This window comes from Stenella coeruleoalba (genome assembly GCF_951394435.1).
Source record: "Stenella coeruleoalba genome assembly, chromosome: 5".
In the NCBI taxonomy this organism is placed as follows: Eukaryota; Metazoa; Chordata; class Mammalia; order Artiodactyla; family Delphinidae; genus Stenella; species Stenella coeruleoalba.
In genome coordinates this window covers 136,426,404-136,453,779 of record NC_137150.1, presented here as the reverse complement: position 1 = coordinate 136,453,779, position 27,376 = coordinate 136,426,404, and the positions used below count along the sequence as shown (strand labels likewise).

The 27,376-nt window shown below is 41.2% G+C and overlaps 1 protein-coding gene across 14 annotated transcripts in view; it reads right to left on the bottom strand.

Annotated features, from left to right (window-relative positions):
* Positions 1-27,376, bottom strand: part of TTC3 (tetratricopeptide repeat domain 3) — a 146,188-nt gene that overhangs the window by 13,606 nt on the left and 105,206 nt on the right. For all 14 annotated transcript variants that reach the window (XM_079922753.1, XM_079922746.1, XM_079922748.1 and 11 more), the window contains 8 exons: positions 26,049-26,198; positions 12,940-13,079; positions 11,365-11,433; positions 10,304-10,400; positions 8,503-8,603; positions 4,483-4,573; positions 3,973-4,074; positions 1,247-1,584 (listed from right to left, as the gene is read on the bottom strand). In XM_079922753.1, coding sequence (XP_079778879.1) covers positions 1,247-1,584; positions 3,973-4,074; positions 4,483-4,573; positions 8,503-8,603; positions 10,304-10,400; positions 11,365-11,433; positions 12,940-13,079; positions 26,049-26,198 — 1,088 coding nt within the window. The remainder of the gene's footprint in view (positions 1-1,246; positions 1,585-3,972; positions 4,075-4,482; positions 4,574-8,502; positions 8,604-10,303; positions 10,401-11,364; positions 11,434-12,939; positions 13,080-26,048; positions 26,199-27,376) is intronic.

Below are 27,376 nucleotides of genomic sequence, written 5' to 3'. Positions count from 1 at the left end.
CCACTGACAAATGCAAAACATCAAACTTGGCCAATCATAATTAACTACTGTGTTTCAAAAGTATAATCTCAAAGACTGTGACTAATATCGTGTCAAAGACAGAAATAACAAGGGAGGTGCAGAGGGTCAGTTCTGGATGTGGATTCCTCTCTTCTGAGCTGCATCCCAGAGACATTCCCTCCACTTCACCTTCTCTCCAGGCTGAGACCAGGAGTACCTCTGTCCCCTCGCACCAATCTGGAGTGAGGTCAGAGGTTGATGCAGAAGCACTCCTGAAGTGCCTGAATGACAACTCTAGCTGACTTAGTTAAAAGCAGCTCTCCCCATTTGCAGCAACATGGATGGACCTAGAGACTGTCACACTGAGTGAAGTAAGTCAGACAGAGAAAGACAAATATATGATACTGCTTAACGTGGAATCTAAAAAAATGGTCCAAATGAACTTATTTACCAAACAGAAATAGTCACAGACATAAAAAACAAATCTATTGTTTCTGGGGGGGTGGGAGGGGATGAATGGGGAGACTGGGAGTGACACATACACACTACTATATATAAAATAGATAACTAATAAGGACCTACTGTATAGCACAGGGAACTCTACTCAATACTCTGTAATGACCTACACGGGAAAAGAATCTAAAAATGAGTGGATATACGTAAATGTACAACTGATTCACTTTGCTGTACACCTGAAACTAATACAACACTGTAAATCAACTATACCCCCCACCACCGCCCGCCAGAAAGGCAGCTCTCCTCACCCTCATAAGGACCCCTTTGTAACATGCGCACACACCTGACTCACTAGCAGATTACAACTAGCCTTGTCAGCCTCACACTTCTAACGAATCAGAAGTGCTGTCCAATAAGGTGCAAGTTGCTGTTGCCTTCTTTGCTATATGTGGGATTTTTTTCCCTGAAATAATGTAAAACTAATGTTTTGCAGTTCATTTAGTGATTCCATAACTAGTGTTGGAGAGTTACTGAGTTCATCTAAATCTTAGCAAACTGCCAAGGGTTCTGATGAGTACTGATTAACCAGTGTTCAATGTTTTCAATCTATTGGTTTGAAACTGCTCACTTCTATGTTTACAAAAGGAAAAAGTGCAGCGCTTGTCTTTCTGAGTAAAACAATTATGCAGTTCTTTCCACTTCAGCCCCTAATTGGCTGTAATGTTATCTAATCAGGAAACCTCAGTTCAATAAAGCACTTAACAGAGTTGCAGACATTTTGGATTCGTACCTGCTGTAACAGGGGAACACCACTGACAGGTGCTCAATAATACTATTGAACGGTTTCTTTGGAGACTGGCTTGAGCGGGTGGCACGTCCTGGAGCACCAGGTAACTTCTGACCAGCCACCGGGCTTGGCTCTGACCGAGCTGCCTGGCCGGCGCTCTCACACTCTGGCAGCCGGCCGGCTTCTGGCTCACAGGAGGGCGACTCCACTGGGCCATCAGCAGCAGAGACCAGACTTGATTCCTCGGGAACTGCTGTTCGGTGTCCAGTCCTGTGACTTGTAGAAGTGGAGGGGCCTTGATCATCATGGTCTGAAGACTCAGGAAGTAACTTAGGATGAATCTACAAGGAACACACCACAGTGGCTGGATCACTAAGAGTGACATCCGTGAACAAAGACTAACAATTAAGCACAACTATAATAAAACCTGGCTGCTCAAGTGCACAGTATTTGAATTAAAACAAATTAAATGTTTTGTTCTTAAAAATTGCTGGCCACCTTCTCTTTCTCAAAATGAGCTCTTCACGGCCCCCACACTGCTGGCTTCTGTCCCATCCGCTGGGCCCCCGGCTCAGCTCTCCCCGCAGCCCTGCCGCCGTGCACACCTGAAGTGCTGCTGCCCCTCATGTTGTCAGAAGTGCAGCCTCCACCCCACCTGTGCTACGCCCTCTTGTTCCTCGGTGACTGTGTGCTCACTGAGGATAATGCCCACTTTTTTTTTTTTGGCCGCACAGTGCGGCTTGTAGTATCTCAGTTCCCCGACCAGGGATCGAACCCACGCCCCCTGCAGTGGAAGCGCAGAGTCCTAACCACTGGACCGCCAGGGAAATCCATAATGCCCACTTTTAAAAAGATTCGAGTCTAGAATATCTTCCTGAGATCCAAATCTGCACATCCAAACTTCCTAATGGGCAGATCCACGTGGGTGACTGATTCCAAGGCCACTCAAGCCCTACGTCTTCAACGCCAGCCTCAGGGCGGTCTCCTCACCCTGCTCTTCCTCCGATGCCACTTCACTGACAGAAACCCAGAGTCATCCTCAAGACTGTTGGCCTTACAATCTCACAAGCAGCACCACTCTTTTTTTTTTTTTGCAGTACGGGGGCCTCTCACTGTTGTGGCCTCTCCCGTTGCGGAGCACAGGCTCCGGACGCGCAGGCTCAGCGGCCATGGCTCACGGGCCCAGCCGTTCCGCGGCATGTGGGATCTTCCCGGACCGGGGCACGAACCCGTGTCCCCTGCATCGGCAGGTGGACTCTCAACCACTGCGCCACCAGGGAAGCCCCAGCACCACTCTTTCATCTGACCTCCTGCACACCCCTCAAATCTGTTCTCTTCCCTGCAGCCCCGCTGCCTCTCTGACCTGGGACACGGCTGGGGGCAGTGAGCTGTAGCTGGTTGACTGGAAATCGCTCACACAGCTCCCTCTCCCACCACATCTCCACACTGCAGTCAAGCTGATCGTCAAGTACGATGTTGATGTCGTTCCCTAACTGGAAATTTATACTGGCTTCTTAGTGACCTGAGGAGAAGTCCACACTGCTGAACACACCTTACACCTTAATAAGGCTCCCTTTGTTCCGGCCCGTGGGCACGAGATTATAATCTTTCTCCCTATAGCCCCCTTTGTCATCGTGGACTCCTTTTACTGCTATGAAAGGAGTGTATTCTCCTTTTTTCTAGCCTCCAAATATGCTGCTTCTTCCACTGGGAACACTTTGACCCTGCAAACATCACACCACACACCCCTCCTCAAACACACACCCCCTTTTACTCCTTTTGCCTGGTTAATTCCTATTCCAGATCTCTGACTCACTGAGACTTCCAACAGCGGAGCTTCTGCCGAGGCCTAGGCCTCTGGGTTAGATTAGTTCCTCCTAATTTATGCTGCCATAGCGTTCTATGTTCCTGTGAAAAATCTTGGCACACTTTGCTTATAATTATAGGCTTAAAGTCTCTCTTTCCCAAACCCATATGCACTTTGAGGGCACAGACCACATCTAATCTTGATCACCACTAAATACCCAATGAATGAACAGCAAAGAAATGACACACAAAGTAAATCGTTTTTAGGGGTACTTATTACTCAAGCTCCTGGCACACTGAGAGTTCTCAAGGAATCTTAAATTTTAAAATTACATAAGCTCGAGTTAAAAATTAACGGTAAAATATTCTGCTGATATCTAATGCTTTTCCCCCTTCCGTATCTGCTATAAGAACTTGGAAACACTATAAATAAGTGATCTTTAATTCTAAATAAAACTCTTTCTTACTCAGTTCAATGGAGAGAAAAAACTTTTTCTATGGAGAGAAAAAAAACTGGTGCTCAATAGAAAATTTAATCAGTCCAAGGTGGCTAAGCTTCTTAACGTTTTACACCATTTTTTTTTTGCAGATGAATCCACGATAAGTATGAACGCTTAGTGTGCAAGGTATTGGGGAGAAAAGGACGCTCAGGATGAGGCTTCTGACTGCAGCTCCGGAGCCTACAATCTAAGACGCTGAATGCATTGACAGGAAGGGTCACAGGGTGAGGGGCAAATAAGGGCAGCCCTCACGGGGCTTAACCTAGTACTTAATGAAAACATTAAGGCAATTGTTAATCCACCTCACGCCCACTCCCAAAACAATAACAACAAACTGCTTTTGGCCAGTTAAGAAAGAAATTGTGCTTCACTCCTTTTCTGTTCTCTTTCCTTCAAAAAAAAAAAAAGATGTAATAGACTTACTGTGTTACAGGGAGGAAACGAAAGCTCAGAAATCTGCACTTTAGAAAGTTCACTGAGCCGAGAACCATTTTTAATTGCTTGAATTTGTTCTTCAAACTGAGACTGTAGGTAGAAGGAAAAATGTTAAGTTTTTCTAACGAATTCCAAGAGAAAACCACAGCTGTCAATTAATACTTTTTTTCCCCTTACTATATATACATAACAAATGCTCAACCGTTTTCCAAGAAATATAACTGAATTGCAAGGAAAGAAGTTCAAAGTAAGTCCTTATTAATCAGAATGCTCTACAGCCGTATCAAACATAACTTTTCTAATCTTAACAATCAAGGGCTGAGTTTAAAGAGAGTTAAGAAGATAGCATTTCGTTCATGAAAAATTCTTAATTACAACAAAAAATAAATATTGTCTTTAACAGCTCAAAAAAGAAATAGTTTCAATATGACATGACCTCCTTAGAATTATAACCATCACATAGATTTTGACAGAATTATAAAATACCTTATAACTTACCTTTGCTTTCTCAATTTCTTCTCTAACATTAGAAAGAAATGATTCCCATGAATGTATGTCAGATTCCATGACAGGATATGCTGCAGAATCACTGAGAAAGTAGAAAAATTTATAAAACTGCTAATGTCCACTTAAAAATTTTTTTAAATTGAAAGCACTAAAGTACAAATGAAAATAAACATTTAAACACAAGAGAAACATGATCACACACAATAAAACAACTATTTTTAAAGAACTGTATATCTTACAGTCACTACACTTTGGTAAACTTTAACCGTTGATCTAATCCAAATCCCAAAACTGGTAGGCAGAGAGCAAATATTCTCCTGAATTTGAAGATCAGACACTCTGCAGTTGGCATCTTCATATTTAACATCAAAGGCTATCTTTGTATTGAAAAACAAACCAAAACAAAGGCAGCCTGGAAACATCCCAATAAAACCCTCATTCCCATCTTTTTGTAAAATAAAGGGTGGGTGTCTAACAGGCTATGTTAAACTTCTCAGCACCTCATGAATCTGCTCCACTGAAAGTGACAGATAAGCTTTCTACTCCCAACTGAGAAGATCAGGAACACTACCAATCTGCGATGGTGTCAGTTCTCAGTATACGTCTTAAAGAAAAGCCACAACATTGCTTTTATGGCTTTCCTCTTCTGCTATCCTTGGTGGAATGAGCAGAATTAGCACAGAAGCCCTAAGAAAAAACGCCGTGTACTGTGAGGCTTAATAAGGAGTCAATACCATTAGATAGAATGAGGCCTGAGATATCTTTGTTTCCCAGATGCACCACAACGCATAGCCCACAGCTGTGCTGCATACTGGCAACTGAACACCACGTGGTCTCAACCTCAGCTGTACTAGTCCTGTAATCTGAATCAGCGTATCAATTTACCTTTTCTTTTTTTTTTTTTGGCGGTAAGTGGGCCTCTCCCTGTTGTGGCCTCTCCCATTGCAGAGCACAGGCTCCGGACGCGCAGGCTCAGCGGCCATGGCTCACGGGGCCCAGCCGCTCTGCGGCATGTGGGATGTTCCCGGACCGGGGCACGAACCCGTGTCCCCTGCATCGGCAGGCGGACTCTCAACCACTGCGCCACCAGGAAGCCTCCTCAATTTACCTTTAATCAGAAAGGTTTTCTCACCTTTCTGAAAAAAACTTAATCTTGAAACAGGAAGAAATAAAGAACTATACAATAAAACTGTTTTTCCATAACCCACAGAATCTCTGGTTTAACACTGAGGGTTTGAAATTTAAATCAAAAAGCACTAGGAATTAAGAATTCAAAACCTGTGTGTTTTGAATTTGTTTATTTTTGTCTTTATTTCCATTTCTCTAGGAGGTGTGTCTAAAAGGATCTTGCTGTGATTTATGTTACACAGTGCTCTGCCTATGTTTTCCTCTAAGAGTTTTATAGTGTCTGGCCTTACATTTAGGTCTTTAATCCATTTTGAACTTATTTTCATGTATGGTGTTAGGAAGTGTTTTGCACAGCAAAGGAAACCATAAACAAGATGAAAAGACAACCCTGAGAATGGGAGAAAATATTTGCAAAGGAAGCAATGACAAAGGATTAATCTGCAAAATGTACAAGCAGCTCATGCAGCTCAATATCAGAAAAACAAACGACCCGGGCTTTCCCTGGTGGTGCAGTGGTTAAGAATCTGCCGGCCAATGCAGGGGACACAGGTTCAATCCCTGGTCCAGAAGATCCCACATGCCACAGAGCAACAAAGCCCGTGCGCCACAACTCCTGAGCCTGCACTCTAGAGCCCACGAGCCACAAATACTGAGCCCATATGCCACAATGCCCACGTGCTTTAGAGCCCGTGCTCCGCAACAAGAGAAGCCACGACAATGAGAAGCCCGCGCACCACAACCAAGAGTAGCCCCCGCTCACCGCAACTAGAGAAAGCCCGTGCATAGCAACGAAGACCTGACACAGCCAAAAAATAAAAACTAATAAATTTATAAAAACAAAACAAAAACCAAACCCAATCCAAAAGTGGGCGGAGGACCTAAATAGACATTTCTCCAAAGAAGACATACAGACTGCCAACAGACACAACGAAGGATGCTCAGCAGCACTGATCATTAGAGAAATGCACATCAAAACTACGATGAGGTATCACCTCACACCAGTCAGAATGGCCATCATCAAATAATCTACAAACAGTAAATGCTGGAGAGGGTGTGGAGAAAAGGGAACCCTCTTGCACTGTTGGTGGGAATGTAAATTGATACAGCCACTACGGAGAACAGTATGGATGTGCCTTAAAAAACTAAAAATAGAACTACCATATGACCCAGCAATCCCACTACTGGGCATATACCCTGAGAAAACCATAATTCAAAAAGAGACATGTACCACAATGTTCATCGCAGCACTATTTACAATAGCCAGGACATGGAAGCAACCTAAGTGTCCATCGACAGATGAATGGGTAAAGAAGATGTGGTACATATATACAATGGAATATTAGCCATAAAAAGAAACAAAATTGAGTTATTTGTACTGAGGTGGATGGACCCAGAGTCTGTCATACAGAGTGAAGTGAGTCAGAAAAAGAAAGACAAATACTGTATGCTAACACATATATATGGAATCTAAAAAAAATGGTTCTATTGAACCTAGGGGCAGGACAGGAATAAAGATGCAGACGTAGAGAATGGACTTGAGGGCATGGGGAGGGGGAGGGTAAGCTGGGACAAAGTGAGAGAATGGCATGGACATATATATACTACCAAATGTAAAACAGACAGCTAGGGGGAAGCAGCTGCATAGCACAGGGAGATCAGCTTGGTGCTTTGTGACCACCTAGAGGGGTGGAAAAGGGAGGGTGGGAGGGAGATGCAAGAGGGAGGGGATATGGGGATATATGTATTTGTATAGCTGATTCACTCTGTTATACAGCAGAAACTAACACAACACTATAAAACAATTATACTCCAATAAAGATGTTTAAAAAAACAAAACCAAAAACCTGTGTGTGGAATATGATAAAAGGACCAGATGAAAAGTAATCCCATGTGCAAAAATCTATACTGAAAAGTGCTAAATGCTAGACTGAAGGAGACCCTCTAGGATTCCCAGGTAAACCTTATTCCAAAAACAAAGCAAAAGAAAGAAAAGCAGGTAAAGATTACAGAGGGTTGAAAAAAAATGACCAGATATAAATATCTTTTGAAGTGACATGCCCATACTCTCCCATTAAGACTGTTAAGTGACTATTCTTATGGAAGGCAATTGTTTAAAAAGCCTTAAAAACGTGATCTTCATTCCAGAAATTTATTTATTGCATGGAAATGATTAATAATTTAGCTATAAGGATAAAACTTTAGCTATAAGGATACTTGCTACAGTGCAGCTTTTATTAACAAAATGTGCAAACAACCCAACTCTCCCACTATAGTGGTGTTTAATAAATCATGACATGTTTGTACACTGGATTACTATTTAACCTTTTAAAATTAGGTTGGAGGGGGCTTCCCTGGTGGCGCAGTGGTTTAGAGTCCACATGCCGATGCAGGGGACACGGGTTCCTGCCCCGGTCCGGGAAGATCCCACATGCCGCGGAGCGGCTGGGCCCGTGAGCCATGGCCGCTGAGCCTGCGCATCCGGAGCCTGTGCTCCGCAACGGGAGAGGCCACAACAGTGAGAGGCCCGCGTACCACAAAAAAAATAAAAAAATAAAAATAAATAAATAAAATTAGGTTGGAGAAGCATAATTATTGATATGAAAGGAGGATTCCTGTATACTACTTAGTGAAAACTATATATAATTTTTTTTCAAATACTTAATGGATTTGCTGCAAAATATTAACTAGTTATAGCTCAATTAAGAATTAGGATAATTTTTATCCTTTTTGTTTACATGTTTTGATTCTTCTATAATTGAATATCTATTAACTATATTAACTATTAAAAATAAACTAGTCCTAATGTAATTTTTTTCTTAAATCAGCCCTAACCTTTTTTTACCCAATGACACTTCTGGAAAGACACCTGCGACATCACAATACCTGCTCATTAGCTTCAGGTTCTTAAGAAATCCTTCGGCTTGTGACTCCATGTTCTGTAACTTATATACTTCCGTCTCCTTCCAGTTTTCGAGCACAGATACCTACCATTAGATTAAAGAATGTAAGTATTTTAAAACTAAAACTATTTTAAGGTTGGTAAAACAAACATTCTAAACCACTTTCAGGTTTCTCCTTAAATGACATATGATCAGAATCACCAGAACTTAATTATGTTATAATTTCTCTAAGGTGAACATGAATTAAAACTTTTGGATTTGAAAATAGAATAACAAGATGACAGTAAAATTATATACCTAAAATTATACTTTTCTCAGATATGAAACTTTCCACATGGCTTACTGCTTAAGCCATATACAAGCACAGAGCTAGGTTACCTACATGTATATACCTGGTGTGCATAATCTATGGTCCTGTTCATGGTGAGCAGAGGGCCAGGACCCTGCAGAACCACCCCAAGGCTGAACCCTACCGAATTTAAAGGCCTCGGAAACAGACTTGTGGTTGCCAAGGGAGAGGGAAGTGGGTGTGTGTGTGTGGTGGGAGTTTGGGGTTAGCAGATGCAAACTACTATATATAGAATGGATAAACAACAAGGTCTTACTGTATAGCACAGGGAACTATATTCAATATCCTGTGATAAACCATAATGGAAAAGAATATACAGAAGAATGTGTGTGTGTGTGTATATATATATATATATATATATATATACACACACACACACATATGTATAACTGAATCACTTTGTTGTACAGCAGAAATTAACACATGTGGTAAATCAACTATACTTCAATAATAAATAAATACAGAATAGCTGCATTAAAATAAAATAAAAGCCTCAGAGAAGCTGTTATCAGCAAGGGCATTAAAAGGTTCTAGGACATGTTTTTAAAACTTTAGACTCTCTGCTGTGGCTCCCCGCACAAGCCAACTGGCCATTTTTGTAAAAGTCACTGCAGGAAATGTAGACCTGCCTTGTTTTAATCCAGGTGTCAGTAACCTTGACAGGGCCCACCAGGCAAACCTGCTTGCCAAATGGTGATAAATGGGAACTGAATGACTTGGGAACAGAGATGCAGGCATAGTATCGGTAAAGTAGAAGTACTTGGACTATTTTTCCTTCCTTTCTTTATAAAAGCAGCTGCATAGCTGATATTTCACTGGAAGACTCATGTTTACAGACTGCATAAGCTAAGCTTTTCCTTACCTTCCTAGAGTAATCATAGACACATACCCAAATAAATAACATTTACTTCTCAATGAAAAAAACAAAGACAACCATATTTCAGGAACTAAATAAAATACAGCCAGAAGTCATTATTATTATTATTGTCTCAGTAGTTTCTCAAATAGTATACTGACATTGGTATATATTCTTCTGTGGGGAGGAGAGTATATTCTTAATAAATGGATTATTTTCAAGTTCCCTTTCTAGCATTGGCAAATAGATTTTATGGTTGGCTACTTCATGGTGCATCACTTGACTAAATATGATGAAGGCATTAACAGTGTAGAGCATGGAAAATGATTGAATTATGTTAAATAAGCAGGTTATAAAATGTGGTGTACACTACGAGTACAGCTAGCATGAAGGTAAAAAATTTTAAAGCTACAGGCAAGAAGAGAGTGGTTGTTCCAGGGAGGTAGGATTATGGGTGAAAGGATATCCCTCAGCCTCCACACTTCCCAGTAATGCTGTCGTGCCTCATGTGTAATTAAACACAAAGTAAACAAATGATATCCTGCCATATCTGTCAGTCACCAAGTGTCCTGGACTCACCTCTGCATCCACAGCCCTTTGAAGACTCTCTTCATAATGCTCTTTCTCTTTCTTTATACACTCTTCTATTTTCATTTTCTCATTCATAAATGTATTACTGCAAATATTAAAGAAAAAACTTATTGAAAAAAACTTAATCAGTGAGATCACAAAGGCTGAAGCCAGGTTAACTTTTAAGTCATGCCACAAAAAGACTTACACATCTTCTAGAGAAACTTCTTGCCTAATATTTGACTACATAATGCAAGACTCACATGTGCTCTTTGCACTTTACAAATGATCGAAGGAAGATGTGAAATTAAAAGTGAGTATTGGTGGGACTGCTGAGAAACTGGTTCACCATTTTTATGGGGTTAGGTTAAGTCTAGTCTGGCTACTGAGTCAGAAATTCTATTTTGACCCATATTACAAGGTAATAACCCAAAGGAAAAAAGTGATATGCACAAAGCTGTTCATGGCATTACGATTATAACAGCTTAAAAAAAAAACAAACAAAAACCCGGCATGGACTATGACGTAAATGGAAATATGTGTATGAAACAATATTAAATAAGAAAAGCAGAATACAACTGCTTACTACTGAATACACTGGTTACCAGTATGTACAAACATTTCTATTAATAAAGGTTAAAAGGAAACTTTTTATAGGTTCATAACAAAAATTCTTTAATAAATCTTTAAAATTGTAGAGCAAGAAACTACCATAATATAATTGAGACTGTTATTTCAAGTAACACAAAAGTTTTTCAAACACATTTTTAGTTTCAGGTTAATTCAAGGGAAAAGAAGAGTAATCAACAATGATAAATTCAGCACATTTTTTACACCGACAATGTGGAACAAAAGGAGAAACATCATAAAATAAAAATATTTAAAGAATAAATTTATTTAAATATTAATCTAAATAATAAAATAGAAAGAGAAATTTTAAAAAAGAGAAACATAATCATTTAAAAGAAACAGACAAGTAAAAATATATTTGGATGTCTCAATAAGTGCAGACTGTGCCTCTGGTATTAGAAGTATAATAAGATGTTAAAATAAATTTAAGCTTAATTTGCCTGATTTCAAAGGACTGGTCCAGAAGTAATTCACGTTCCTTTTCCTTTCCAGCGTTTTCCTGGGTATACCTACAAGTAAGTATAATCACCAAATTTTAATTAATTTTCAAAGGTTTTTAAAAACACGATCTCACACAGTAAATTCCTATATCCATGCAAACATTTCTTGAATTCTTTACATTTATTTTTGTTTCATTTCTAATATCTTCTAAATAGGCAAAGAATTTGGACCATTTTCCTTTTGGGAAAATTTCCTTCTACACCTGCAGGGCAGATCACCTTTTTTCTTCACTCTAAGTCGCATGTCTGCAGCAAAGATCCCCTGTCTCAGTCCTCTGTCAGGAGCACCTCCAGGGGCTTCAACACGAGACAGAGGAGTAAGGTGTTGGATCATCATCAGTTTAACAGTGGTTCTCTCTCAAAATGAAAACAGCCTTCTATTCTTTAAAACAGAACCTCAGGGCTTCCCTGGTGGCGCAGTGGTTGAGAGTCCGCCTGCCGATGCAGGAGACACAGGTTCGTGCCCCGGTCCGGGAAGATCCCACATGCTGTGGAGCGGCTAGGCCCGTGAGCCACGGTCACTGAGCCTGCGCGTCCGGAGTCTGTGCTCCGCAATGGGAGAGGCCACAACAGTGAGAGACCCACATACCACAAAAAAAAAAAAAAAAAAGAAGTGATGCTCTGACAGTTCTGGGTCTGAACCTTCAGAAGGGTGGGCAGCTTCCACTTCTGCACTCTTGGAAGCTCTTAGCCACCACATAAGCGGTCTGGCTACCATGATGGAGACCACATGGAGAGATCAAATAGATAGAAGAAGCCACATGGAGAGAGAGAAGGCCTGAAACTGCATAGGAAGAAAGAGGCCAAGTCACCCCAGCATCCCAGCTGAGCCAGCCACAAGAGGAACCACTGACAAGACCAGCAGAAGAATGGTCCGGCCAAACAGCCCAGACTGCAAGAGCAGGATCAAATAAAAATTAATTTAAGCCGCTGAGTTTCTGGTGTTTCGTTCAACAGTAGATAACAATTAAGGTGAGGAATCATATGACATATCACTGTTTAGGGAAAGAGGGGTTAGGAATGGATCACAGAGAATCTTAAAACAAACCTGGTCCATCTGACAACTGCCTGAATGTATTACCAAATCCTTCATATTACAGAACCAAATTTTAATAATTTAAAGATTCAGGATGGAAGTAATAAATAAAATGATCATCACAGAATCTTAGTGCTGGAAAGAACCTTAGATCTAGACAAGCCCCCTCATTTTACAATAAGGAAGAGGGGTTAAAGGTAATGTTCACAGTAAGAAGTGGTGCTCAGACTGGAAGTTGGTTCTTTGTTGATTTGCAGTCTTACCTTTATGTAATTTATCTGCAAACATGGTAGGTTTATAAAAAGTTTTAGGTGCAATAATTCCCCAACGGATGTTCTTTAAAATGAAATGAAAATACCTAAAATTTTCACTTTACTTGATATAGCTTGAAATTGAATATCAAAAACGAAAAACAACCCAAAATATACCCCAATAATAAATAAATAAGTAAAAATCATTGACTTTCAAGTGTTACTTACATTTCACTGGCATTTAAAACCTTTTTCATCTTCTTCTTCAGTGCCTTTAGTCTCTCTTGGATTTCTTTTTTCTCCTGTTCCCATTTTTTAATTTCCTTTTCCAAATCTTCGAGGAACCAATCTAATTCTGTCTTTGAGATCTAGAAACATTTTAGAAAGTACCTAAATAAATGGGAAGATATACTTAAAAAAAAAAAAAAAAAGAGCCTGAAAGACTATAATTGTGGTGGTGTGCTAGCTTAACCGATGACTCCAGCCCCACAGAACACACACTCAGGAGCTGGGTGTATGTGCTACCCTGGCCGAGGCTGGACATAAAGTCGCACAATACACAGCCTCAGCCCTCAAACAAGGATGGAGAGAGACATGACAGACTATCTGGTACTTGGGAAGGGCTTCTCAAAATCAGTGATATCTGATCTCTGTCTTCAAACATGGGTCTGTCACATGGAGAATGGATTCCAAGTAGTGGCAACTGGTGAAGCAGAAGGTTCAAAGAGTAAGGCCTGTCTGTGCAAAAAAGCAAGAGGTGCTGCATGGCTGGAGGACGAGGTGGGTGTTCAGAAGTCAGGGCACGGAGAATGGCATCTGAGGCACCTTGGGTTAAAATGATCAAGGGCCTTGTAAGCCACGCTAGGGAGTGTGGACTTTATCCTGCTGAAAACGGGAAGCCAGTGAAGGCTCTTAAGCAGGGTTGTGAGATGATGAGATTCCTATTTTAGAAAAATAACTGAAAGACAAAGAGGTAGACCAGAGTTAAGAGGGTGCATGAAGGACGAGAACAGTGACTTTCACATTTTCTTGACTTCCTCTGACACTTTCTTATTGTGACCCACAATAGCAAATACATTTTAATAATTATCTACAGCATATGTATACACATATATATGTATGCATGTGTATACACATAAAACTGAAAAAAAAACTGCCCTCACTTTCTGAGATGCCCCGGAGCAACTAAACCCGCGTGCCACAACTGCTGAAGCCCACGTGCCTAGAGCCCACGCTCCGCAACAAGAGAAGCCACTGCGATGAGAAGCCCGCGCATCGCCAACGAAGAGTAGCCCCCCCTTCGCCACAACTAGAGAAAGCCTGCACACGGCAACAAAGACCCAACACAGCCAAAAAATAAAAATTAAATTAAAAAAATCTCACTGCAATAGCCCAGGTGAGAGACAATGAGGATGACAGTGGTAGCTGTAGGGATGATAAAGGAAACTTTAGAAGACTAGAATGGATAAGACCACGTGTCTGACTGGATATATGGTAAAGCAGAAGGTGACAGAGTTAAGTTTCTACCTTGGATGAATAACTAAACAAAATTCCATTAACAAAAAAGGAGAATATGGAAGATGTACAGGAAAGAGGGAAATTAACCTAGATATGTATGTTTAAATAAATTTATGAGTAAACAATAAAATATATAGAAGAACTTAATAATTTTGACCCTGCAATCATTTTGATGGAACAGAGTAGAAATTTATAAGTGTTTGACAAAGACTACAAATCAAAGGAATAAAATTCTGAATTCAAACAGTCTTCCAACATAGCCACACAGAAAGGAATAACGTATTTCCCAGTTTTGCTGATTTACACATCTTCTAACAGGCTATTCTAGAGTGGGTTAGCACACCATCAAGACAGGTGTGTTCTGCTCCCCAAAGAACCTTTCCCAACATGGCAAACTCCAACCCCATTAATATACTACCAACCAAAAGTCCATTCACCAATTAATTAGTTGTAACTTGGAATGCATTTCCCCATAAAAAGCCATGTTAGAAACATCAGTTAAATAGCCAACACTTCTCTTCCAAGAAGCTCACAGTTACAGTGGTTAGCTGAAGAAAACGAGGTCTACAGTGTTAAAGAAGGCAAGTTTCCAGACCATGAAGAGTCTATTTGACTGTAGAAGAAATAGTCTCAACCGGGGTTCTGGGAGCAGAGACATGCGGTGCTGGAAAGACGAGGAGGAAAGCTAAGACTCCCCTCTGAGACGGTTTCGAAAAAGACTCTCGTCTGTCTTCAGCAGCCTCCCGTCTTCCTTTTGGCAGCGGGTTCCGCCCTCTGGGGGCCCTTCCTCCCTCAACACCCTCAAGTTTCTCTGGACCCCTGACTTAAGCCCACCCCCAGCCGAGGGCCTGCCAACTCCCAGGCATACTTCCAGAACGTCCTTCCTCCCCTTCCCTTGCCATCCCTCACCCCGAGGGCGCCTGACGGCAGCACGGTGCTCAGACGAACCACTTCAACCGCCCGGAAGTATCCACGCTTCACCCTTCAGCCTAAATGATCCTCTAAGCTACAGGGAGTCTGCACACGTTTTGTTTGGCAAGCCCAGTACTTTTCGTTTGCTTTTCAAAATATAAATGTGTTATCTCTGCCTGGTCACGAAGGCTTTTGGTTTGCAACACCTGCCAGAACTTCAGGCAATACGACAAGGAGAAATGAAAAGCTGTTATCTTGATGCTCTGGACGGCTAGGTACAACACCAGTTGAGACAGCCTGCTTGGCCCGCTTTCTCACACAGGTGTTGCCTTTTGAAACTTCTTCTGAACCTACAAATTCTCTAAAAGTTTTATGTCATTTTTCGAGGTGTCATCTCTTCAGTGCCAGCAGACATACAGGCGGTGCATATGCCTGTAAGATGCCAGCCACTTATAAATGAACACGCCCTAGACTAATATTTCTAACATTACTATGGGAATCAGAATGGAGCAATATTTACAAGAGACTAAAAGAAGCACCTTTCAACTTTACTGTTTTCCAGTTTGAAATTCTACTAGTAACGACGACTGCTTAATGAAGTCCCAACTTCATTTCTGCTTAGGGAGCCTTTCATTTTCCACCTCTGACCAGGTTCCCTGTAGCCTGAATTTCCTGCTTAGGCTTAGAATGTGACCAGGTCACTGAGACATGGGTTCAGCTACAGAAACTTGGAGCCTCCTCCTTCAGAAAAGACAGTGTACCCTGAAGCCAAGTTACACAGACTCCCCGTGAAATACGGCTGTCTAGTCAAAAGAGGCATCAACTTACGAGGACATTTCTCCCTCATCAGCTTTCGACACCAAGGTTTCGGATGTTCCTGGGAAGCAGGTTTGCTAACCAGTCCAGGTCCTTAATGACTTTAAAGTCCCGCTGCAGGAGTAGGGTTGACCTCAATGGCCTTGAGATGTGCAGGCCAACTGTTCTAAGGCAGCAGAGGTTCAACAGCTTAGTGACATTCCCTCCGTCACGGGGACAGTTCAACTCATTTTCCTTGCTGCAATCTTGCTGAGCCTGAATGTGCTGAGTCATTACTGTGACAGAGGTGACCACCATGCCTACTAGGCTTGCAAGATCCTGTATTCTACTACCATGACCAATGTCCATATGCACGCCTCGCTGCTGATGGCCAAGCCAAACTTGTTTCTTGCCTCTATTCTAAGCCAATGATTTCACCTAGGATTCAGCCCTTTGGCTGGGAGATGATGTACAACCTCAAGGTTATACTGGGACATAAGAACCTACTTGGCAACAAGTACCTCAAGCAGTTCAGGTATCAAAAGGCACAAAGTATTATAAACACACACACACACACCCCTACAGCTCAGCCATGAAAAATGCTACATGAGTTCATCTGCCATTTGTACTCACCACCCTTTAATGACATAGCTGGCCTAGGGCAGCTATCACGAGCTTGTCTCTGACTACATGAAAAAGAATAATCTGAATGCCTTTCTTTGAAACATTAGAATAGGAGAAACAACAGGCTGTATACAACTGCATCCTGTATTTACACAGTTCACTGACATAATTATAAACACCTCTGAAAGTCTTTTTCTCAATTAGAGAACATTTGGTTTTTATACCTCTTTTTTTAAACCTCAACTATGTTTTAAAGTAAATATTTGAAGTGCCTTCAGTAATATATATAATTCAAAAAATACAAAATAAAAAAGAATGCTAAGTAAAGAAAACAGAATAAAAAGATAAGAATGATAATATAAAAACAGAGCCAGAGTAATATAAAAACAAATGGCATGAGGCCCTAACCATTCTTCAGAAACAGTATTAAAACTTTCTGGCAGTCGAAGTCCAATAAAAACAAGCCCACTGCACGAAGAAACGCAGATAGTAAAAGTAGAGAGAAATTACTTCTCAGGGCCTCATAAAGAGGACGCTACATAAAAGTCCTGGAAGATCAGCACAGAGCCTGGCACTTAAGAAGCATCCAATAAATATTTGTCAAATGAAAGAATGGGTGATACCCTCCACTACATACTAGCAGTAAATAAAGCAACAATCTTCACACAACGTCCAGGCCTGATGGCCTTTCATGTAGGCTGACAGAATGTGAAGACACAATTCACTAAACCCAGTTCTTCAGGGGCCCAAGTACAACTGTTTGATAACATCGGCGGAGCTCCTAGTCTGTACACTGAGATCCAAAGATGGCTAAGAAACAGTCGTCACTTTCAGGGAGATCACAGTTTGGTGGGGGAAATGTGCATAAAAGATAATTACTACACCATACACAAAAATTAACTCAAAATGGATCATAGGCCTAAGTGGAGAGAGCTAAAACTATAAAACTCTAGAATACAGGAGTAAATCTTGGTGCTTGGTGATCTTGGATTTGACAGTGGTTTCTCAGCTACGACATCAAAAGCATAAGCAACAAAAGAAAAAACAGAGAAAGCGGACTACACTGAAATTTAAAACTTGTGTGCTGCAAATGATACCATCAAGAAAGTGAAAAGACAACCCACGGAACAGGAGATAGAAGAAATAAAGTTGCAAATATGGAAGATGGGAGAAAATATTTCTAAATCATATATTTGATAAGCAACTTGTACCTAGAATACATATATATGAAAACTCTTAATTCAATAATTTAAAAACAAATAATGAAATTAATAAATGGGCAAAGGATTAAAACAGACATTTCTCCAAATTTTCCAAAGATATAAAAATGGACATTAAGCACATGTAAGATGCTCAACATCATTAACCTTTTAGGGAAATGCAAATCAAAACCACAATGAGAAACCACTTTACACCCATCAGAACAGCTAAAATCAAAAAGACAGATGATAATAAGCATTAGTGAGACCATGGAGAGATTGGATCCCTCATACACTGCTGGTGGGAATGTAAGATGGTGCAGCTGTTTTGGAACAGTATGGAACTTTCTCGAATTCTTAAATATGGGGTTAGCACACGACCCAGCAATTCCACTCCTAGGTATATACCCAAAAGAAATGAAAACATATGTCCACAGAAAAACTTGTACTCAGATGTTCATAGCAATATTATTCATAACAGCCCAAAACTGGAAAGAATCCAAATGTCCATCAACTGATGAATGGGTAAATAAAATGTGATACAGCATACAAAGGAATATTATTCAGCAGTAAAAAGGAATGAAGTGCTGATACATGTTACTCGGATGAATGTACATGCATGGACCCTGAAAACATTAAGCTAGGTGAAAGAAGGCACTCACAAAAGACCACATATAATATGACTCCATTTATATAAAATGCCCAGAATAAGCAAAACCATAGAGTAAATTAGTGCTTGCCTACAGCTGGGGGAGGGAGGGAGGAGAACAGGGAGTGACTGGTAGTGGTTATGAGATTTCGTTTTGGGGCGATAAAAATGTTCTAAACTTAAGATCGTGGTGATGGCTACAACAGCGTGCATATAGTAAAAACACTGACTATATACTTTAAATGGGTGAATTTTATGGTATGTGAATTCTACCTCAATGATATTAACAAAATGATAATTACTGTATAATATAGTGTGAGGCACTCATTATCACCACTGCATTAATAAGGGCGTTTAACCAAGCCTGAGCTGTTGTCAGTGACTGCTTCCTCAACAACATGATGCCCGAGTTGGACCCAAACAGTGAGGAGGAGTGAGCCAGGCTTCGGGAGGAAGAAGGCCACTTGAAGCAGAAGGAACAGTGCTGGGAAAAGGTCCAGAAGTGAGCAAATCACATGACAACCACTATCCATTACGTAAGGAAGAAGGCAGAAGATGGAGTTAGGTACCAATCACAGAAGGTCTCTTAAGCTCTTGGTAATTACTGAGCATTAGTGAATTACTGGTGCTAACCTACTGTGGCAGAGGGATGGCATTCACAGCCCCATCCTTCACCGCTCCCCATATCTACACCCTTTCTTATGGGACCTTGGCGTTCCCTTCACTAAAGAGGCAGTCTCTTCCCCACCCCTGGCATCTGGGCTGGCTATGTGACTTGCTTTGCCTGATGTGGTATTAGCAGTGACTGTCCTCACCTGCCCTTGTACTTACTGGAAGATGAAAGACACATGGAGCAGATCTAGTTGCCCCTGTTGTCCCCGCTGAGGCCATTCTAGCACAGCCAAGAGCAGCACAGCCCTAGCTGACCCAAAGGTGAAACCGTCTAGCCAAGCCCCATGGGGATCAGCTAACCCACAGACTCACACATTTAATATTCATTGTTATACATCACTGAGGTTTTTGTGGGTGGTTGTTACTCGGCATTATTATGGCGTCGATTAACTGACAGGCTGCTCATGAAATGCTGAGAAACGTTTTTCAACTGGTTGTGGAACTGACATTCTCTTAAGGGAGGACAAAAGCAAGGTATTTGGAGCCCGACACTCACCACCTGTTCTCCTGCTTAATACTGGTGTGACTTGGAGCAAGATGCATTAGCAAGTCCGGCCCCCTTTTTCCTTATCAGTAAAATGGAGAGAATATTATATACTATACTGTAACACTAGTACGCTAGGATTGTTTTGAGATTAAATAAAATAATACATGTAAAATATTTACAACTCAGTATGGCACATAACATGAGCTCCATAAATGTTAGACTAAAAAAAATGCTGGTGCAACTAAGGAGCCCGCCTGCCACAACTAAGACCCAGCACAACCAAATAAACAAATAACTAACTAAATAAATGTTAAAAAAAAAAAAAAAAGGCTGGGGACCTCCCTGGCGGCCCAGTGGTTAAGACTTCACCTTCCAATGCAGGGGTTGCAGGTTTGATCCCTGGTTGGGGAGCTAAGATCCCACATGCCTCGTGGCCAAAAAACCCAAAAAAACATAAAACAGAAGAGATATTGTAACAAATTCAATAAAGACTTTAAAAATGGCCCACATAAAAAAAAATCTTAAAAAAAAATTTAAAAAGGCTGAACCTGGCAAGGGCAATAACTGAACAGGAGAACCCCACCTCTGTGAAGATGTGAGCTGAGGAAGCTCTGGCAGGCAGGGGCCCAAGATTCTGTTGAAACAGGACAAAGTTCCAAATTCTACTCCATAAATCATTCTGGGCCACAATTATTTTGACTGTGTTTTAAGAGTCAATGTCAACTAAATCCCCATCTTAGCTCTAAGCAAATCCCATTAAAGCACCTGAAGAACATATGACCTAGGAGAGATGGGGAGTGCCTGCTTAATGGGTACAGGGCTTCTTTTTGGAGTGTTGCAAACGGTTCTGGATTGGATGGTGGTAATGATTACACAACATGATGAATATACTGAAAACCACTGAACTGTATACTTTATAGTGGTTAAAGGTGAATTTTACCTTAATAAAACAAGAAAGAACATATGCCCTTGAGCAATATGGCAACCAGTTATAACCTGCTGGTTGCAGGTGAGACGTACATTAAAAGCAATAGGAGACTCTGGCTTTAGAATTGCTGTTTTCCTCTGGCAGGGAATAGAGAATAGGCCCATCCCTAGCTCATGATAATCAAACTCCATCAGCTATATGCAATAGCTGGCCCAGATTCTTACTGATGCTTTGTAAACGCTCAGCGCTTTTCAAGTACTTTGTAAATAAGTGATTTTTCTCAAAGAGGGCATGACAGCATTCTGGGTGGGACAATTCTTCCTCCTTCTATACTTATCTCTGGACATTCCCCACCCCTTTCCAACCACCTCTGTGAGTCCTCACAAAACTATGAAGTAGAGATTACATTATTAATGAGGAAACTGAGGGTCGAAGAGATGGAGTAAATTATTTTAGGTCACAAAGCTATTAAGTGGTGGTGCTGGGGTCACTAGCCAGGCAGTCTGACTCTTATTGCCCAAGTTTTTTTTTGTTTTTTTATTTTTGGCTGCGTTGGGTCTTCGTTGTTGTGCATGGGCTTTCTCTAATTGCAGCGAACAGGGGCTACTCTTAGCTGCCGTGTACGGGCTTCTCATTGCGGGGCTTCTCTTGTTGCAGAGCACGGGCTCTAGGCACGCAGGCTTCAGTAGTTGTGGCACGTGGGCTCAGTAGTTGTGGCTTGTGGGCTCTAGAGCACAGGCTCAGTAGTTGTGGCTCGTGGGCTCTAGAGCACAGGCTCAGTAGTTGTGGCTTGTGGGCTCTAGAGCACAGGCTCAGTAGTTGTGGCTCGTGGGCTCTAGAGCACAGGCTCAGTAGTTGCGGCACACGGGCTTAGTTGCTCTGCTTGCCTGAGTTCTTAAACGTGATTTGCTACTGCTTGCCTCTCTCTTCTCTATAAGGGGGTAGGGCTGTTGTATTTAATATATCCAAATGTGGGATCAAGAAACTTTAAGTATTAGCTCATAACCTCAGTGATCTAAGAGAGTCAAAGGCCAAGGGAAAGATCAACAAAAGTGGAAACTCCTTTTTACGTTTATAAAAGATTTTCCACAAGTGAATTCTGAGTATAGTCATGATTAATAAAGAAGGGGCCACAACTAAACCTCATCTGCTCTTGTGCAGACAACAACCTAAGGATCTCAGACAAGCAATTTATCCTGCTAGGAAACAGGTATACATTTTACATGGAAAGTCTAATAACCTAACTGGCCTGTAATTTGAGGGACTAAATAATGGCTCTTTTTAGAAAATGGACTGACTACTCTTAAGTACAACCACGTGGAACCCGACCCAGAGCCTTAGCCAAGTTAAAAAGCAGGTCAGAAGCCCAAGCCCACCAGCCAAAGCTGCTGCTCTCACAGCCCTCCTCCCTGCGCGCTCATTTACTGTACATTTCTTGGTCAAGTGTACAAAGAAGCCTTGATGAGCTGCACAAATACAGGACCCGGTCAGACCAGCAGTTTATAAAGCTGGACAAGCCTCTGCCAGAAAGAAAGAAACCTCACTCACCAGATGCCCACCTAAAATTAAGTGGCTGAGTCTGCAAATCTGCCCTCAGCACTTAATCGGGTGAACACAGGCATTCCCGCACGGATTTATTAAAACTGAAAACTGAATTTTCCTGAGGCAATACAAAGTTTACAAAAATATGTTATTTTGTTAAGCCCCCCAAGTAGCTTATCCAAATTAGTGTTCTGTGAGCCACTGTGCAGGGCTTTACTTTTGCTCATTTTTCCCTCTTCGCAATCAAGAAGACTTCATTCATCTGGGCAACTGAGCAGAAAGGCTGCTTCCTTCCAATTCTTCTCATTCTTCAAATCTCCCCGGTCTCATCCCAAGTAAAAACATGTCCTAAGGAATGTTATAACAGTAACCTTTACATACCAACCCTTTTCTTCCAGGCATACTTAAATCTCAATAAATGAGTTTATTGATTAAGGTCCCACAGCTCATTTTCCTCTACTTAATATGTGACGTCAGCTATTGACTCAGACATCGGGAACAAATTCTTCCTTTCTTAAATGGACTAACAGCCCTTTGTTACCTCTGTACAAAAGACCTCAGTTTTTACAAGCTGATTATAAAATGGGCAGAAGACCTGAAAAGATATTTTTCCAAAGAAAACATTAAGATGGCCAACAGGTACATGAAAAGATGCTCAACATCACTCATCATGAGAGAAATACAACTCAAAACTACAATGAGATATCACCTCACACCTGTCAGAATGGCTGTCATCAAAAAGAACACAGTAGGACTTCCCTGGTGGCACAGTGGTTAAGAATCCGCCTGCCAATTCAGGGGACACAGGTTTGATCCCTGGTCCGGGAAAATCTCACATGCCGTGGAGCAACTAAGCCTGTGCACCACAACTACTGAAGCCCGCGCATCCTAGAGCCTGTGCGCTGCAACTACTGAAGCCCGCACTCTCTAGGGCCTGCGTGCCACAACTACTGAAGCCCACACGCCTAGAGCCTGTGCTCTGCAACAAGAGAAGCCACCTCAATGAGAAGCCCACGCACCACAACGAAGAGTAGCCCCCGCTCGGCACAACTAGAGAAAGCCCACTTGCAGCCACCAAGACCCAACGCAGCCAAAAAAAAATTTAAAAAGAGCACAATAAATGCTGGCAAGGATGTGGAGAAAAGGGAACCCTTGTACACTGTTGGTGGGAATGTAAACTGGTGCAGCCACTATGGAAAACAGAATGGAGGTTCTTCAGAAAACTAAAAATAGAGCTACCACATGATCCAGCAATTCCACTCCTGGGTATATATCCAAAGAACATAAAAACACTAATTCAAAAAGATATATGCACCCCAATGTTCACAGCAGCACTATTTACAATAGCTAAGATATGGAAGCAACCTAAATGTCCATCAACAGATGAATGGATAAAGAGATGTGGTATATATACACAATGGAATATTACTCAGCCATAAAAAAGAATGAAGTTCTGTCATTTGGAAGAACATGGATGGACCTGGAGGGTATTCTGCTAAGTGAAATAGGTCAGACAGAGAAAGACAAGTCTCTATTTTATTGCTTATTTGTAGAATCTAAAGTATAAAACAAACGAATGAATGTAACAAACCAGACTCACAGATAGAACAAATTAGTGGCTACCAGTGGGGAGAGGGAAGGGCGGAAGGGCATGATAGGGGTAGGGGGTTAAGAGACACAAAGTACTATGTATAAAATAAATAAGCAGCAAGCATATATTGTACAGCACAGGGAAATATAGGCATTATTTTGTAATAACTTTAAATGGCGTATAATCTAATAAAAATATCAAGTCACCATGTTGTACACCTGAAACTAATATTGTAAAAAAGCTATATTTCAATTTTTAAAAAAAGACCTTAGTTTAAAAAACAAATGTACCATGATTTCCTCACATCTATAGTTCCATTCTCCCACTAATTCAATTGGGCCTTGCCATGAATCAGTATTACTCCAAGAACCAGTCACATGTAACTGAAGGTCAATCTTAACTAATGGAATTCAAGATCAGGAGACTCAACCAAGATACTGTGGGTGACTTTACAGTTCTAGTATGCCAACGCTCCATGGCTTATTTTTATATTTCCTGAATAGTAAGATTAAGATGATGATAATAATAGTAGTAATAATAGTGGCAGGCAACTCTTACAGAGCTCTTACTATGCACCAGGCAACGTTCAGTACAGCTGGCCTTCTGTATCCTCAGATGTGGAACTCTCGGATACAGAGGGCTAACCATATTGCAGCACTGTATACAAGGGACTTGAGAATCTGTGGATTTGGGTATTTCTGAATGGGTCCTGGAACCAATCCCCTGCAGATACTGAGGGATAACTGTACTTTACAAGTATTAATCTAACCGGGCAAATGGGAGCTACTGTTACCCAAATTTTCCAGATAAGAAACTAAAGCACAGAGATGCTAAATAACTTGACCAAGATCAGAACTAGTATAGAACTAAGCCTGGATCTGAATCCAGTCAGTCTGACTCCAGGCCTCACACTCTGAACCACTATTGCTACACAACTTCTCTCACTATAAACAAGAATTTAGGGACTTGCCTGGTGGCAATGGTTAAGAATCCGCCTCCCAATGCTGGGGACGCAGGTTCGATCCCTGGTCTGGGAAGATCCCACATGCTGCAGAGCAACTAAGCCTGTACGCCACGACTACTGAGCCTGCACTCTAGAGACTGCAAGCCACAGCTACTGAAGCCTGCACGCCTAGAGTCCATTCTCCGCTGCAAGAGAAGCCACCACAATGAGAAGCCTGTGCGCCTCAACGAAGAGTAGCCTCCACTCGCCACAACTAGAGAAAGCCCAAGTGCAGCAACGAAGACCCAACGCAGCCAAAAAAAAAAAAATGCCATGAATTCAGAACACAATGATAAAAAAATTTAAACAATAATAATAATTTAACTTGGAGCTTAGTCTCCAGAAAATACTTTTGGGTTTTTTTTGGTATTTATTTATTTATTTTAACATCTTTATTGGAGTATAATTGCTTTACAATGGTATGTTAGTTTCTGCTTTATAACAAAGTGAATCAGCTATACATATATATACCCATACCTCCTCCTTCTTGAGTCTCCGTCCCATCCTCCCTATCTCACCCCTCTAGGTGGCCACAAAGCACCGAGCTGATCTCCCTGTGCTATGCGGCTGCTTCCCACTAGCTATCTATTTTACATTTGGTAGTGTATACATAAGTCCATGCCACGCTCTTACTTCATCCCAGCTTACCCTTCCCCCTCCCCATGTCCTCAAGTCCATTCTCTATGTCTGTGTCTTTATTCCTGTCCTGCCCCTACGTTCTTCAGAACCATTTTTTTTTATTCCATATATATGTGTTAGCATACGGTATTTGTTTTTCTCTTTCTGACTTACTTCACTCTGTATGACAGACTGTCCATCCACCTCACTACAAATAACTCAATTTCATTTCTTTTTATGGCTGAGTAATATTCCATTGTATATATGTGACACATCTTCTTTGTCCATTCATCTGTCGATGGACACTTAGGTTGCTTCCATGTCCTGCCTATTGTAAATAGAGCTGCAATGAACATTGTGGTACATGATTCTTTTTGAATTATGGTTTTCTCAGGGTATATGCCCAATAGTGGGATTGCTGGGTCATATGGCAGTTCTATTTTTAGTTTTTTAAGGCACCTCCATACTGTTCTCCATAGTGGCTGTATCAATTTACATTCCCACCAGCAGGACAAGAGGGTTCCCTCAGAAAATAGTTTTAGTTAAGCAAACAAACTGAATTATGATATATGAAAATTCAGATTCACAGCCCTTTTCTTAGACTGCAACTTGTACAGCTTCTAAAACACTGCAAAAAAATACTGTTACTTTAATATGTCATAAAGAAATCTGAAATAGGCAACGAGAAAGATTCCTTTTGTTTAGCCAACAATGCAGTAGCCCAGCTAACTGAGGCTACACGAGCACAATTCTCCTAATGATACCGCATGCTATTAAAGAGGGTTTCAGATAGGGTTACCTTGTTTTCTTCTAGGTGCCTTTTCAACTTTTCTTCCAAATCCTTGGTTTCTTCTGAGCCCTTGATATTTCTCTGCTCATAATTTTCACATGCTTCCTTAAGCTGCTCTTGTAAAACTTGGTACTCCTTTTCAATCTGTGAAATACTCCCCTAAAAGTATAATACAAAATTATCTATTAAAAGTAGTTTTAAAAGCCTATTTCTGATCTTGTTCTGAACTGTCTCTTAAAATAAACAAAGGAGAATATATGGCAGATGAAAATTTACAAGGGAAATGTCACAATAATTTAAGAATTAAAAACCCGTTACACTGTTTATCAAAGCCAGCTCTTTATTTATTTATTTCTTTGGCTACATTGGGTCTTAGTTGTGACATGTGGGATCTTTGTTGCGGCATGTGGTATCTTTTTTTGTTGCAGCGCACGGGCTCAGTAGTTGCAGTGTGTGGGCCTAGCTGCCCCGCGGCATGTGGGACCCCAGTTCCCCAACCAGGGGTCAAACCCGTGTCCCCCACAATGGAAGACAGACTCCCAACCACTGGACCATCAGAGAAGTGCCAAGCCAGCTCTTTTTTTTAAAAAAAAATTATTCATATTACTGGAACTCACAAGGAAACTTCTCAATATGTACCATAATTAGCTCTGAATATTTGTTTTAGAAGAGTCCAATATTAAATTAACAGTTTGATGTGAATGTCATCCTCCACAATTAACATCAAGAACTACTTACCAGCTTTAAAAACTGCAAATTTATGCATATTTTAGATATGAACAGGACATATTAATTTTGGCCCTACTTTTATAGTGTTTCAAATGGATAGTTGCTGCTATTTTTAAAAGATGAGTTAAAATAGTATCAATAAATTATTTACATTTATGTAACTGTCTCCCAGACAGCTTAAAAAAAAAGCAAACAGGGCTTCCCTGGTGGCGCAGTGGTTGAGAGTCCACCTGCCGATGCAGGGGACACGGGTTCGTGCCCCGGTCCAGGAAGATCCCACATGCCGTGGAGCGGCTGGGCCCGTAAGCCATGGCCGCTGAGCCTGTGCATCCGGAGCCTGTGCTCCGCAACGGGAGAGGCCACACAGTGAGAGGCCCGCGTACCGCAAAAACAAAACAAAACAAAAACAAAAACAAAAAAAAGCAAACAGAAGTCATACTGCAATGTGAAATGTTGGCAAACAATGAGTAGCATTTATGTATTTTTTTAAAGCCTTTCATACTGCTAAGACTGGCAACAATCACACATTTGTGTCTGAAAGAAGCACCTGTTTGATGCTGGCAACTCCTCCCAGCTGCAGGTAACTGCTCTACCAAGATACGAGGGGC